The 15,780-nt window shown below is 50.6% G+C and overlaps 1 protein-coding gene across 1 annotated transcript in view; it reads left to right on the top strand.

Annotated features, from left to right (window-relative positions):
* The first annotated feature begins 9,397 nt into the window (after positions 1–9,397).
* DUOX1 (dual oxidase 1) overlaps positions 9,398–15,780 on the top strand; it is a 30,442-nt gene continuing 24,059 nt past the window's right edge. The window contains exons 1-9 of the mRNA XM_087814258.1: positions 9,398–9,455; positions 11,800–11,883; positions 12,081–12,245; positions 13,020–13,207; positions 13,372–13,573; positions 13,718–13,884; positions 14,276–14,336; positions 14,483–14,579; positions 15,495–15,585. Of these exons, the coding sequence (XP_087670384.1) occupies positions 9,398–9,455; positions 11,800–11,883; positions 12,081–12,245; positions 13,020–13,207; positions 13,372–13,573; positions 13,718–13,884; positions 14,276–14,336; positions 14,483–14,579; positions 15,495–15,585 (1,113 nt within the window). The remainder of the gene's footprint in view (positions 9,456–11,799; positions 11,884–12,080; positions 12,246–13,019; positions 13,208–13,371; positions 13,574–13,717; positions 13,885–14,275; positions 14,337–14,482; positions 14,580–15,494; positions 15,586–15,780) is intronic.

The raw sequence follows: 15,780 nt of genomic DNA, 5'->3' as shown, positions 1-15,780 counted from the left end.
TCCACTGTTAACTGCCATTCCACTGCCCCTGAGCCATCCATCTTCCCACGTTTTGGCTGTGAGAAAATGAGGGTCTTGGCAATCGGTCTCTGTGGCCCCATGCTCCCTTCCTAACCTCCAGGTCCCCTAAATCAGTGCCACCACTACCCTGGAGACTTCTCTGCTTCCTTTGGGACTGTCTTAAGAAATATAATTTTTTTTTATCTCCCTCAGGCCTCCAGCACAAGCAGACAGATTGTAGAACATAAAAAGAGCTACATTTACTATCAAGTGAAAGCATAAGGATGAAAGATAGTACAGATTACAAAAAGGTTGGCTTTCCTCCTCAGTCCCCAAAGGAACAAAGGCCAGACAGCTCTGCTAAGTATATGATCCAACTACATCATCAGAAGGCTGATTTCCATACGTGGCACTGTCCACACTGGTCTGTCCAGCTTTCTCAAGTGCCTGGCTCCTGCTCTGGCAACTCCAGAACAATTGAGCTGAATTGAGTTCACCTCAATAAGCACTGAAGGAGCACCTGCTCTCCACCAAGCATGGCGCCGGGGCCAGATGTCCTTCTACCGCACACATCGTCAACCACAGCCTTCCTCCTTGACTTAAATTCCCAGGCCTCATTTCAGCTTAAACACTGGCCAGCTCTTCTCTGCTTGTTCCCTGATCTCAGAGCTAGATTGACTCTAGTTTGTCCCTTTGCAGACAGATACTGTGTTTTGTTAAATCTAGACAGAATGGATTACAAGACAAGCTCTTATTTTATGTAAAAGAAAGAAAGAGGAGAGAGAGAGAGAGGGAGGGAGGGAGGGAGAGAGAGAGAGAGAGGGAAGGAAGGAAGGAAGGAAGGAAGGAAGGAAGGAAGGAAGGAAGGAAGGAAGGAAAGAAAGAAAGAAAGAAAGAAAGAAAGAAAGAAAGAAAGAAAGAAAGAAAGAAAGAAAGAAAGAAAGAAACCACAAATTAAACTATGACAGCCACTGCTGATAAGATACACCTTAATTTCAGAAATGTCAAAAATGTGAGGAAAAAAAATACATTTTACAATTAGTGACTCCAGCTCTGCTCATTTCCCTGGGTGTGATCTATACTGGGGCCTTGGTTTGCCCAGGATGTTCCATGCTTTATAGTCTGAAGAGGTAGTGTCTTGTTAAGTGATGTAGTGAAAGAATTAAGTAGCTGTGTGTTTGATTTCAGAGTTAAGTAGCTGTGTGTTTGATTTCCACCTCTGTCTCTTGCAAGTTACTTGACCTCTACAGAGAGCTTTATTAAAAAATGGTGATGTGCTCAACCAGCTGGGCGTGGCTCAGCAGTTGAGCACTGACTTAGGATCCAGAAGACTGCAGATCGATTTCTGATCAGGGCACATACCTGGGTTGGGGGCTTGATCCCCAGTCTGGGGCGTGCAGGAGGCAGTCGGTCAATGACTCTCATCATTGATGTTTTTATCTCTGTCCCTTTCCCTTCCTCTCTCTGAAATCAGTAAAGATATATTTTTTTAAATGGTGATGATAATGTTTACCTCATAGGGTCACTGTGAGTATGAAATGAGACTGTGTATGTAAAGTGCTAAGAATAGTACCTGGAATGGAATATCAATAAATGGAAGCTACCAGCTTGGGTAGGAGGGGGCATTTCATTATTCCATTTATCTCCAGTCCTTCTTGAAGAGAACTGGGCTGCAAACAGTTCTGGGTCTGGTTCCAGTTCTTCAACAAATAATTTAACATTAGGAGGGCAAATGACAGCTTCCCTGGTCCTTGGTTTCCTTATCTGCAATTAGATATGATGATTTGCGGGTCCCTTCTACTAGTTCTAAATACTGCGATTCTCCTACAAAACATCATAGCTCCCAGCCTTCCCCTCTCCTTCTAGGCTGGATATTTTCTTAACTGTCAACTCTCCCATCCTGGAGGAAGGAGCATCTTGTTTTCTTCTGGGCTCTGACACCAATCCAGCCTGCCTTCACCACCATCTTTCTCATCAGTTATCCCCCTTTCTCTTTGCCACCTTGCAGCTTCTCTTTCTCTGCTGGCTCCTTCTCTCAAGGATATGCTTAAAGGTCTCCCATCTTAAGAACCCAAAGAAAAAGGACTCTCTCCATTGACCTCTGGGTCCCCGCCAGCTAGCATCATCCCATTCTCTTCCTTGTACAGCCAGGCTATGTTGGTATTTCCACTGCTTTATCTCCTCAGCTCATTGCAATCTGGCTTCTCTCTATCCCCAACTTCTCCATTAGGTCACCCAGTGCTAAATCCAAAAGGAAGTTTTCACTCTTCATCTTTCTTGACCTCGCTGTAGTATCTGACTGTGGACCATTCCCTCTTTCTTCAAACATTTCCTCCTTGGACCTCCATGACACTATGTTCTCTTTGGCTTTTTCTTCTGTGGCTCCTCAGAACTTTGCTAGTTGTTTCTCCCTCTTAAATGTTTTGCTCTCCAGTATTCTGTCTTCACTTTCTTATTTTAGCACTCTTCCTGATTCCCTGGGCAAGCTCATCCATTTCCATAGCTTATGCTTCTCAAATCTATGTTTCCAGGTAGACTTCCTACCTGGGCTCCAAACACAAAAGGGTCAGAAAATGGGCATTTTCACTTCGATGCTCCATGGATGCCTCAAATTTAACAGGTCCCTGCCTGGCCGGCATGGCTCAGCGGGTGAACATCGACCTATGATCTAGGAGATCGTGGTTCCATTCCCGGTCAGGGCAAATGTTTGGGTTGCGGGCTCGATCCCCAGTGCGGGGGGGGGGGGGGGGCATGCAGGAAGCAGCCGATCAATGACTCTCATCATTGATGTTTCTCTCTCTCTCTCCCTCTCTCTGAAATCAATAAAGACATTTTTAAAAAAAGAAAAGAAAATTTAACAGGTCCCAAACTGAATTCACTGTCTCTATTTTGCTTTTGATTTTTTTGGTCACCACTCCATTAATCAAATAAGCCAGGGACCTGGAATATCTTACTACTAAAATATTTCTTGAAACCATCCATGCATTTCCTTCCCTACTGCCTCTGTCCTCATTCAGCCTCATCCTGTCTTGCCTGGTGTTGAAACAATTTTTCTAACAAGTATAATTATTTCATTTTTTTTGCTCTGGGTAAAATCTAATCTTTTCAACATCACATAGGAAGTCCTTTGTAGCCTGGTCTCACCTACTCTTCCATCTCCATCTTTTGCACGGCCTAACCTCTAGCCACACTGAACTACTGCCTCTCCCAGAACCTGACAAACTCTTTCAAGCTTTCGTGCCTTTGTATATGCTATTTCCTCTGCCTGAAATACTCTTATCTTCTTGGTAAACTCTTTTTCACTCTTCAAGTCTCAGCTTGTGTTAACTCCTCTGTGAAGTTTCCTCTGATGCCATCAGGTCTATGTGGATGTCCCTACCTCTAATGCTCTGATTGCATTTTGAACATACCCCCATGATCCCAATAATCACCTTATGGTCTAATTGTTTGAACATCTCTCTCCCCTTTAGCTTCTGATCTCCTTATTCCATCTTTGCATCTCCTGCACATAGCATATGCTAATCACTCTGTGGATCAAATGAATGAATATATGAATGGGTTCTTCTCCATGCAGGTAGCATCTTCTATTTGGAACACAAGAGGGAGCTATCCTCTCTCATTGCCCTATACTAGACTGTCATTCAACATTGACTTGAGTTATCCCCAATACAGGGCTAAGGACTGGTCAGGAAGGAATTTAACCAACCTGTCAATTTTTAACGCTTTCATAAAATTTTCAGAAAGTCTCTTCCAATGGTTGGATTCTCCAAACCATGAATGTTCATGTTTAATTGAATCTGAAACACACGTTTTAACTCTAGCTGAATATGAGTAACTAAGAATTTATGGAATAAATTATTTTGTAAAATATTTGATAATGATATTTATTTTAAGCAGATGTATATTGGTCTAAGAATTTTAAATTTGTGATGCCTAGAGTGAAGCCATTATAATTTCGATGAAAAGTTATTTTTTTAAGAAAGTCTATAAGATGTAGACTATCTTGGTTAGTAAGAGGAAAATGAAGCAAGTTTGCTAATAGTAAGAATACATGTTACATTCTGGAACTTCAAAAACAAATATTTTCAGTATAAGCAAATAATAGTGTAATGCATTTTGGTGAGGGTCACATTATTCCTGCATTTATTTGAAAGGGAGGTTATAAAATATTTTACAAGAATGGCTCATCTCTATTAGCATGGTTCTTCAAAGAAACACTAACAAAAGGCTTTTTGTATCTTAAGGACAGAAGAACAATGTTAACTTATTTCCAGTTTTCCAAAATATTTATTAAAGATGACTAAAGCAAAAAAGATAGCTGGTGAGTGAAATTTGCCTTGATTAATTTCTTCCTGTTCAACTTAACGAATTAGGTCTTCCTAATCTACATTGCCAAGTTTAAAGTTAATTTTTCATGACCTGACCTTAATTTGATTGTAATTACTAAGCTAACAGGCCTTCTGCATGAAGAGGTGGGATTAAAATGAAAAGTCCCCACATTCAGCAATCCTGCTTTTCCTATGAAGCTTGTAGTTTCCCTCAGGAACACCTTCCTCCCTGGTTTGCCAAGGAGGGTCTGATAGTAGAATTTCTTCTAATCTGAGAAAAATCTCATGCCAGTCTTTACTTGACCCACTTCTCCCTGAGCTCACCACCATGATTGGGATATATACACAATGTATGTTGATATTAACAAGCACTAGATACAGACACACACCGACAAGTTCATATAAACAGAAATACAGGCACAAGAAGGAAGGAGTTCTCAGTAACAGACATCTAAACACAAAAACCCTGCATCAGAGGACCTTGTGACAAAACTGGGATGCTTTCTCACTGGGGCAGGCCAATCCTCACACTTTGGGGCCCTCCTTTATCACCTTACCTGGAAAGGTGAGGAACACCTTTTCCCTTTCTGAAGTCCCTTAAAATACTGACACATTTTCATACTAAGTTGCATTCCAGACAGAGTTGCCCAATCCTACCTACCATAGGATGAAATGGGGCTCCCATGTATGTAGGTGGGGGGCAAGAAATAGTTTCTATCTTTAAGAAAATGCATCCTAGTACAAGCTACAGTCTTCAGCAGCCAAAGTTCTTGTGCACTTTCTTACTGCTCTGTGGCCTTATAGCTTGACAGGAATTTCTGCTTGAAATCTCCTGCCCACCTCCCCCCATCTCCAGAACCCATAGAGTAAGGAATATTAATACTCTCAACAAAGGGGGAGTGGGTCACATGCCTGGAGTTGCCAAGAGCTCTGGATGGTGATACACAGCTACTAGAATGTGACTGATGTTTTATTTCTCTGATTGGAGTTGATCTCATTAAAAGTTTACAGCCCTGGCTGGCTAAGGGGACCCTGTCAGAAACTCCTGTCCCCGTCTCTCCTGTGGGCATGTGTATGTGCGTTGTTGCACTAAAGGAAAAATTAAGTGGAGATTCAGAACAAGATCTGAAAAGTAGGTGGAGGCAAGAATCTCCAGTAAGGGCTGAGGTAAGTAAGGATCCCAGGGGTGCTGAATCATACAAACCGAACTATCCAGAATCCAGCTAAGCCGGGGTAAGGATTGGACGCCCATGAGCCTTGTGGCGTTTATGGCCTTACGAGGTTTTTCTTGCCTCCTCTTAGTCTCTTACCGAACTTTTTCTTTGATCTGATTTTGATCAGGCGGGACACAAGAAGTGCGCCCCTAGGGGCCCTGGGGAGGGCGGCACTTCCAGGACCCCTCCAAACCCCCCCCCCCCCCTACGGCAACGACCCGGCAGCCACACCCCGACCACACCCCGACCACTCAAGGTTCCCCACTTTCACTTCTTCCAAACAATGCGTGCGCGGCAGCTCGCCCCGCTGGCCTCCTCCTTGTGGAATCAGGGGACCGGGTCCCGGTTCCGTCACGAAGGCGCGCGTGCCCTCTCTCTCGTCCTCCACTCTTCTCATTCACTTAGGGACCAAGCTATGACGGGACAACCCGGGTCCCGGCTGCTTCTCCACCTCCCACTCTAAGTTACCCTCGACCTTCTCAGATTGCACCCCAGCCTGGCACGGAGACGGGTCGGTGCCAGTCTCCTCCGCGGCCATCCCTCAGACTCCCCCCCCCTCCCGTGCCCAACACCCTGGGCAGCTCCCGCACAAACCTAGCGAAGCAGTCGAGGGTGCGTCGGGGCGCGGGTGCGGTGAGACCTCCGCGATCTCCCGATGAACTCCCCGGGGGTCTCCCACTGAGCCTGAGGGTGGGCGCTTTGCTTTGACGCCTGGCCAAGGTCTTCGGGGCTTGGTCTTACAGCCCAGAACCAACGGCGTGGAGAGTATCTGGGGAGCGCCTCTCGGTCCCCCCACACCCCACACTCCCTCCGTCTTCCTTCCACTCCCAGCCTCAACAGACCGGTGGAAGCGGACTTGCCCTTTTCGCTCTCCACGTGGCCGCACCAGCACAGCCCTAGCCACGGACGGGAACTTTTCCCTCCACCTGCGTCCGCAGAGCGCGTGGCACCTCACCTTGCGCGCTCGGGTCCCCTGGGAGCACCTCGGCGGGTCCCCGGAACGCGGGCTTGGATCCTGCCCCACTCCGTCCCGCCCCGCCCCGCCCCGCTGTAGAAATGGGGCGCGCCACCTCCTCTTCACCCCCCAGCCGCGCCCGCCCGGGCGCAGAACTGGAGAGGGAGCTGGACCCGAGCGGCCGTCGCGGGCGCAGCTTCGAGCCTGGCGGGAGCCACGTCGCAGTCCCTGCTCCCGGGACGCCGCAGCCGCAGGTCAGGTCCCCGAGGGCTTCTCTGCGCCGCGGATCTGGGCGCTGGGGAGGCAGGGCGGGGAGGAGCTCCAGCGGCTCGACTGCTGCAGAGTGTGCCCCAGCTCCGCCACATTTTTGAGGGAAGGGGAATTCAGCCTGACCCTCCTGCGCCTCCCTTCCTAGCCTGAGGCTACAGTGGGCCCCTGTTAGGGCCTATCCTCCACCCCACCAAGGTTTCGGAAGACGGGATGCTTTGGGATCTGGGATGTTGGAAGGCCTGGTTTGCTTGGGCCTGGGGGAATCTCTCTGGAGCTCCTCCTGGCACCAGCACATCATGCCAGGGAGGGAATTTGGAGACTTCTAGAGACCAGGCTTTCCTCTTCAGTCTCTTCCCTTGGGACCAAGTTGGAATCCCTAGGGCCTTGATTCATCTTTCCTCACCCCAGAATCACCACTGTGGGACTTTGCCGGAGCCCTCTGGCAGAGTCAAATGGTCCTGAGGAAGCGGTGAGGATAGAGAAAAGACAGACACAAAAAAGATGGGATCAGGAGGACTGCAGCTCACGACTGCTGCAGCCTCGAGTTTATTTTCCAAGCTCAGTTTTTACCTGCGCTGTTGTTTTTGCTGAATAGCACCCCTCCCCGCATTCCTTCCCCTTGCGAGATACACAGTAGTTCTTTCCAGGCTGCACAAACACACCTTCAGCGTAGACATCCTGTGTCCTGCAGGAGCTCAGACCTTGGTAACTACCTTTGTCTCGGCTTCTAATGGGAACTTTTTGGGGAGGATTGAGTCCTTGGCTTGGTATGTGGCTTGACTGTCCCTTAACCCTTCAGGCTGGGGCCAGCTTCCTAATAAGCCTTTCTAGAATTTACGGCCGCAAGCTAAATTAGTATCACCTTGGTGCCTCAAGGTTTGGGTCAGGGAGCAGGAGAGCAGATCTGCAGCTCACCCAGGCAGCTCCTCTGTGCCTGGGGCCACAGCAGCTCACCCACATCTCCCAGGGAGCAGGGGAGCACATCTGCAGCTCACCCAGGCAGCTCCTCTGTGCCTGGGGCCACAGCGGCTCCCCACAGGACTTCATGGCTGGAAAAGTTGCCATGTCGGCCCAAGAATGAGGCAGGCCTGGTTCTGCCACCCCCTGAGGCTTTGCAGCCCTTTCCTGAGTTGTGCCTTCCTTTCGAGGTTGGTGAGAAGTTACGGAACCAATGTTGCTGTGTAAATCCTTGTGGCTACCCACCCACAAGGAGTGTCTACCTTCTACTTCAGGCTGTCCCCACAGCCTGGCCTGGGGGCTCACTGCATGCTTTTCCAGGTTGAGTGGTACACTGGTGGACATTGGTGTACCAAGGGTCCAGAAGTCAGAGTGGTAAGGGGGAAGGACATCGTAGATCAGGAAAGGACCACTGTGGCCACTTCAGCACCAGCCTTATGGCTTCCACCACCCAGAGCTCTGAGCTTCACAAACTATCAAAGGCCAGCCTCTGGACAGTCTCTGGGATGGAGTGGGTAGAACACTAAGCTTTTGAGTTATGACAAGACCTAGGTTTTTTCATTTCTTTAATGTGAGATGGCGAGTGGGGATGAGGTCACCCTCTGGGTTCCCTCCTCTGTGACCAGGCAACCTGTCCAGGATCGCTGAGGGTTTGACTAGAGAAGAGGCTTTCCATGAGCTCCCACCTTCCTCCATTAGATAGTCCCCCAGCCCCCTCCACCCCCATCTCCACATTGCCTTTAGGAGGTCTTAACTGGCCTTGGGTACTCCCTGTGCCACTCAGGAGTTCCAACCTGAGTCCACTATTGCCTCTGTTTCCTTGTTATCCCTGGGTGATTTGTTGGCTTGGGGAGAGAGAGCAGGAAGTCTGCGTGGCTCAGTGGTTGAGCATCAACCTATGATCCAGGAGATCTTCGTTAGATTCCAGTCAGGGCACATGCCTAGGCTTGATCCCAGCAGGGGGCATGCAGGAGGCAACCAATCAATGACTTTCTCATCACTGATGTTTCTCTTTCTCTCCTCCCTTCCTCTCTCTGAAATCAATAAAAACATATTTTTTAAAAGAAAAACCCAGGAACCCCTTTGAGTGGACTCAGAGGAGCCAAGCTCCAGGCCACCCTCTCTATATCATATTTACATAACACTTGCCACTTTTCAATTTCACATTTGATTCTTGCAACCATGCTAGGAGGTAGACAGTTTAGATACGTTTACTCCCATAGCTGGAAGAGGAAACCAAGGTCCAGACCAGATAAGTGACCTAAGATCCACACAGTGGACTGGCAGTGGCACCATATCCTGGCCTCCAAACAAGGCTCTTTCCAAGGAAAACACACTGCAGTCAGCAAGGTTTTCCAATTACTCTTAGACAGTAAAGTCCAGGAAGGTGGGGATTTCTGTTTGCTTTGTTCATCACTTAATCTCCAGTGCCTAGGTCCATGCCCACTATGCAGGGGGTGCTCATCAAGTATTTGTTAAATAAATGAAAGATTCTTGGGAAGGAGGGAGTCTCCTGTTCTTTGCTTCTAACTATGGCCTTGGCCCAGCCCCATGCCTTGATTCACAGGGACCTGCAGAGGCCCTGGCCTGACTTCCCTCAATTGCTGGGGCTCATTCGCTCTATGCTCTGTCTTTTTCTAAGGTCTCCATTTTAACTATTCACCATTTTCATCATGGACTTCCACCTGGCTCTGGTATGGACACTCCTGGTTGGTCCATGGATGCCCACGGGTGAGTATAGATTGGAGGAGAACCATAGATAGGAGCAGAGGAACCCACCATCTTCTGGGCTTCCCCAAGGACAGAAGCTGCATCACATTAATCTCTGTCCCTACTCCCTAGCTAACACAGTAGCCTGCACATGGCAGGTGCTCATTTCCAGCTTATTGACTAGATGGATGGAAAATGAAATATTTCCCCAAATATAGAGAATTAGGGAGCCTCGAATGCTGTGGAAGCACTTCCTATTTCATTACTTATGGTCTGGGGACCCCTCTGTCTCTCCCCTACCTTCTCTCTTTCTTCATAAAGTAAGGACCCCTGACCGCAAATAGGGAAAGATTGATTAGACACAGAGAATAAAGGATCTTGGGGTCAGATTGGACTGAAAGCTGACTTCCCCAAAGGGAAGTCACCAATGTTCCAAAACAATATGATTTAAAAAAACAAAAAACAATCCAGAAGAGTTTCATCTTGTTACCTTTGGCTTTGAACAGTCTCTTACTGGAATCTGAGGCCATTCCCTGTAGTCTGGGTCTTTTAGGGAAGTGGGCTTAAGGTTGCCACAAGTTAGGCTAAAAAGAGCAAGTCCCTGATCATCAAGGGTGGAGGGTGCAAGAACAGGGGGCAAAGAAAAACTGTGGAGTGATCTGTCTTGGCTGGAGAAATACGGTGGTGAGCCAGCCCCTGCAGCTTCTCCCTTGCCAGAGCTGCTCACATTCACATTCCTTCTAGCTTTCTCTATGCCTTGGCCTTAGATCTTCCTTTTCTCTCACCTCTTATTCCCAAAAGGCATTCTTCCCCACACTCTCCCCAACAGCCTTCACCCCTTGTTCTGCCACCTGTTCATCTCATTTTAGAGATCACATGTATGTGGCTGCCCTATTTCTGCCCTAAGTTCTGATCCTTAGTTGGGTTCTGCAGGGGTGGAAAAATTTTCCCTTTTTCCCTTCTAGGTTCTTTGGCTGATCTAATAATTAAATTGACATAAGACAGATTAACAGGAGAAACAAATTGAATTTCATAAAAACAGGGGGCCCACAGGCAAATTGGATAGTTGAGGCTTCTTTACCATCCTAGGCTGAGGAATGGGAAAGGGGCCTGGGGCATCTAACAGGAGAAGGGAAATTCACAGAACAGTAGGAAGAGCAGAAGTTTGGTTAGATATTTGCCCTGCCAGACAGATAAAAAGTTATCTCTGGTATTAGCCTTCTTTCTGGGCCAGGCCCCCTATCTAATATTTTTTAGGTGGTTGAGAGAAAGGTAGTTTTTTCTTGAGTCTGCTGTGTCTTGGTTGCCTTCAGCTCAAAATAATCTGGTGTGTGTGTGTGTGTGTGTGTGTGTGTGTGTCGGGTATGGGGCAGAAGGGTAGCTCTGAGATCCTGTTCTTCGTCTGAGTGGGAAGATGATCAGAGGAGTGAGTCTCTTTCTGGCTGATGAGAATCCTTTTCTTTGCTCTGTTCTCTGAGGTGAAGAGAGAGAGAGACTCAGCCCTGTAGCCTCCTAGTTTGGGGAAACTAATCTAATCTAGTTACCAGAAGGACCCCCATTATATTTCTGGTTCTGGATCCTGCCCTCTGCTCCCATTGCCTGAGTTCTTCCCTCAACAGCTGAGTGTGCCCCCCCCCCCAAGCCCTAGATTTTGGAGTACAAAGGGAGGGAGTACAAGGGTCAAGGGGAGGAATTATATGGGGGTCATGATGCCCCCAAAGAGGAGGAGGGCAAGGTTATCCACATGCCTGCCAGTCCCTGGTCCCACCCAGGAAGCTGAAATAAGGACCAAACCCACAGCTCTGTGGCCCACACCCTTGCACGGGGCTCTGCTCGGCAGGAGAGGGCCAAGACCCTCTCCACACTGCCCTTGCCTGGGGATGGATCACAGAGTGACATGTCCTTCCCTGGGTGGAAGAGTAGCTGGCTCTTTGGGGGTGACTGGCTCTTGCTCTGTATGATGTCTTAAGGCTTGAAATGGCTTCTATCCTGCTGTGTCCCCCAGGGAGGACAGTCAAAGTCTGCATCGCCTTCCCCATGGCCACTGTTCCCTTCTGTTTCCTCTTCCTCTCTGAGGCCATTTGTCAGCACACTGCACATGGCTACCTGGCTACAATCCTTCAGTGCTCCCTGCCATATCTCTCCCCACCCCCACCCTACCCCCCAACAACTTAAAGATTCGGCTTGAATTTGAACGTCACTTTGCTCTGATGATCTCCCTCTGTACCCTACCTCCCACATCTGTGCTGGGTGTCCACTTTCTACCGACCCAAGTGCCAGGCTCACAGGATGCATATCCTGCAGGCCTACCCATCCTCTCATGTACTGACTTGTCCAGCTGCCCCTTCCCTCCATCCTCACACAGGAGCTCAGAACCCCATTTCGTGGGAGGTGCAGCGATTTGATGGGTGGTACAACAACCTTATGGAGCACAGATGGGGCAGCAAAGGTAAGTGAGAGCCAAGTGGATACAGGGGCCCAGGGTCAGGGTGGTACCCACTGCTAAGGGGCAAGGGCTGGCAGGCACCAGCTAAGCCTCACCCATTGCTAAGGTTTTAAGATCTGTGGTATGGAGGAAGCCTGGGAGAGGGGAGGTCAGGGAACTCCTCTGAGGATTGGTCCGTGTCCCTACCCATCCCACCCCAGGCTATCGGCTGCAGCGCCTGGTCCCAGCCACCTATGCAGATGGTGTGTACCAGCCCTTGGGAGAACCCTACCTGCCCAATCCCCGAGACCTCAGCAACACTGCCATGAGGGGCCCTGCAGGGCAGGCCTCCCTGCAAAACCGCACAGTGCTTGGGGTCTTCTTTGGTAAGGACCTCAACCTGTAGGGGATGGAGGCCAGTGGGGTCAGCTAGACGCCTCTATGTCTGCAGGCGGACTCAGGGAGTGAGGGAGAGAAGTATTGGAGGATCAGAGAGGGGGTGGAGAAAGATGGAAGGGTAGGCAATGGGGTAGGGTAGAGGTGGGAGCAGAGGAAAAAAGTCTGGTTGGAAAAGGTATAAATGTGCCCCAGGTTGAGCTGTTGATGGGGGTGGGGAGTAGAAGCAGGAGCATGAAAATAATCTGTTAGGGACTCTTGGTGGGATGCTAGTCTCACTCTTGGCCTCTGTGGTTCCTAGGACAGGCTCAGGGCAGGGATCTTATCCTGTCAGGGTGGCTGGGGGGTATTGAAATGGGGGTGCTAAGGCCGGCTGACCCCAGTGACTAGTTGTTGGCTTCCAGCAGGAATGCTAGGCTCCTGCTGGCCATTCAGGGAGCCACCCAGGCTGGCAGGCCTTCTGGGCAGGCTGCTCCCAGCTGTTTGCTGGAGCCCATGTGGCCAGCCTGAGTGCCTAGGCACACTCACTGGGCACCTCCCAGTTACCAAGGTGAAGGCCAAACTGGCAATGAAAACAGTTGGACCAGGGTGTAACAAAGTATTGGGAAGGGATGGGCGAGGTCATGGCTGGGACTTGCCCATAATGGCTGTTAAGTCTTTTGAAGCTCTGGGCTGGGGGTGGGGGAACTAGATACCTGGGGAACAAAGAGTGGCCTTAGCTGGCCCTAGCTCGCCCTCCCCCATCGCCCCCCCATTGCCCGCAGGCTACCACGTGCTCTCGGACCTGGTCAGCGTGGAGAGACCTGGCTGCCCCGCCGAGTTCCTCAACATCCGCATCCCGCCCGGGGACCCCGTGTTCGACCCGCAACGGCGCGGGGACGTGGTGCTGCCCTTCCAGAGGAGCCGCTGGGACCCCAAGACCGGACAGAGCCCCAGCAACCCCCGGGACCTGGTGAGACTTGGCGGACTGCGGGGCAGGGGCGGGGTCCGAGGGAGGTGGGGCTCAGGGTCAGGGGTGGAGACGTTCCCAGCCCACCCACAGGCAGCCGCCAGGCCTGGCGCCCCCATACCCGCCTCCACTACCCGACCCCTGCTCACCTGTCCCCTGCCCCGCAGACCAACGAGGTGACCGGCTGGCTGGACGGCAGCGCCATCTATGGCTCCTCTCACTCCTGGAGCGACGCACTGCGGAGCTTCTCGGGGGGACAGCTGGCGTCCGGGCCCGACCCCGCCTTCCCCCGGGACACGCAGGCCCCCCTGCTCATGTGGACCGCGCCCGACCCCGCCACGGAACAGCGCGGGCCGCGGGGGCTGTACGGTGAGGCCACGGGGCGCGGCGGGGGGGGGGGGGGGCCGGAGCGTCCAGGGCGGGTTGGGGGGCGGGCTGGGGCGGCCAGGTGGCGCTCCCTGGGTCACAGCGCCGCTCCTCTCGTCCCCTGTGACCCCGCTTGGCCGGACGCAGCCTTCGGGGCAGAGCGAGGGAACCGCGAGCCCTTCCTGCAGGCGCTGGGCCTGCTCTGGTTCCGCTACCACAACCTGTGGGCGCAGCGGCTGGCCCGCGAGCACCCGCACTGGGGCGACGAGGAGCTGTTCCAGCACGCGCGCAAGAGGGTCATCGCCACTTACCAGGTCGGGGACACGGCCCTCCCCACCCCACCCTCACGCCCTGGTCCCCGGGAGACTCTGCCCCCTGCAGAGCCCTCCATCCTTGGGCATGCGCCACCCAGAAACACCCTCTACTGGGAGCCCAGCCCTCCCGGAGAGCTGAGGTCTAGGAACAGACCCTGAAATTATAAGGAGGCAAAGTGCGGCTTACACAAGGGGCTTAGCTGCACCCGCACCCCCGAAACCCCTTGTTCCTTGGGAGGACAGGCCTCAGCACCTCTCCTGTTCCAATTGTCTTTCCCATGGCTGCCCGTGCCTGGTGGCCCTCCCCCACTTAAGCTTTCCTTGGGCTCAGATCCCTCGTGGCCTGGCAGCTGGAGCACTCACCTCCCCTTTCCTCTTTCTTGACCCTCAGAACATTGCTCTGTATGAGTGGCTGCCCAGCTTCTTGCAGAAAACACCCCCAGAATATACAGGTGAGGGCATCATGGGGTAGCACCTGGGCTGAGGGGAAGTCGTGGTTAGGACCCATAAGGGGAAGAAGACAGGTGGGTGCAGGTTATAGGGGGTGGGGGGAGTGGGGGTTAAGGATCTAATTTCTGCTCTTACTCCCATGGGGCAGGGTACCGCCCTTTCCTGGACCCCAGCATCTCTCCAGAGTTCCTGGTGGCCTCTGAGCAGTTCTTTTCCACCATGGTACCCCCTGGCGTCTACATGAGGTGAGGGAGGGCTCAAATGTGTGTTGGGAGGGGCAAGGGCAGGATGGGGGGGGGGGCTTGTCAATTGCAAAAATTGCACACTTGAGTCTTTAGGACAGGATTATCAGTCTGAAGTTGAGCCCATTCCTTCAGGGAACAGTGAATATGGAGGGTTAGAATAAAAACAATTTTTTACAAAGATACATCATTGTGGTATTTAAGCACTTTTATGCCCATTTTCCTGCAGCTGGTGTAGATATTAATCCCTCAGTTTACAACAGACTAATTGAGGCTCAGAGGGTGAGTCACAAAGCCTGGCGGTCTGAACTTCAAGTCTTGACATTACCCTGGGGGCATTTTTAGCTGTAAACACAGGACCCAGGCCTTAGAAAACTTTGGGGGAAATTATAATAAAAAGGTATGAGAGCTGAAGGAAATACTGGCTCTAAAATAATGAAAAGAGAACTTTAAACTAAAAATATACATTTAATTATATGTATACAAAGCAAAGCACGTTAGTTTATTTTTTACAATTGCATTATAATTTAAAACAGTTCATAGATTACGTTTTCTTACTTTGGAACATTTTCTGGATATGCCTGATGATGGCCAAGGAATCATAGCAATTGAGTTATCCATAGACAAGTAATTTCAAAAGAACAATTAAAAATTCTTTCAAAATGTATATGTATATGTGGAGAGAAAGAGAATGCACAAAAAAGCATGTGCAAGCTCTATGGGTGTATTTTTAGATGCTTGGTCTGATGTGGGGAGAGGGACCTCCCAAAATCAGATTGTTCAGGACCTACCCTGACCACATACCACCTCAGGGAAGCAATGGCCTGGCCCCTAGCTACAGTCTTAGAGAGCAGAGCTGATGCCTGACATTAGGACCCCAGGATCTCAGTCACCACTCCCCTGCTCCTTGCATTTTAGAAATGCCAGCTGCCACTTCCAGAGGATCATCAATTGGGATTCAAGTGTCTCCAGAGCTCTCCGGGTGTGCAACAGCTACTGGAGCCGAGAGGTCAGGGCTGGGATATATATGTGGGTTGGCATATGTGTGTTGTGTGTGCTTGTGCACATGTGTATGTGTGATGAAGATGGGCACTAGGGCTGAGGCAGCCACCTGGGATGGGACGGGGTGGAGGAGGAAGCCTGGGAACCGAAACCATCTCCCCTACCAGTGTCTGAGATGACCAGAGAGCTGTACCTGGTCAAA

Source organism: Miniopterus natalensis, chromosome 1, assembly GCF_054644295.1.
Source record: "Miniopterus natalensis isolate mMinNat1 chromosome 1, mMinNat1.hap1, whole genome shotgun sequence".
Classification (NCBI taxonomy): Eukaryota; Metazoa; Chordata; class Mammalia; order Chiroptera; family Miniopteridae; genus Miniopterus; species Miniopterus natalensis.
The sequence above is the reverse complement of the archived record's forward strand: the minus strand, read 5'-3'. Positions and strand labels throughout refer to the sequence as shown.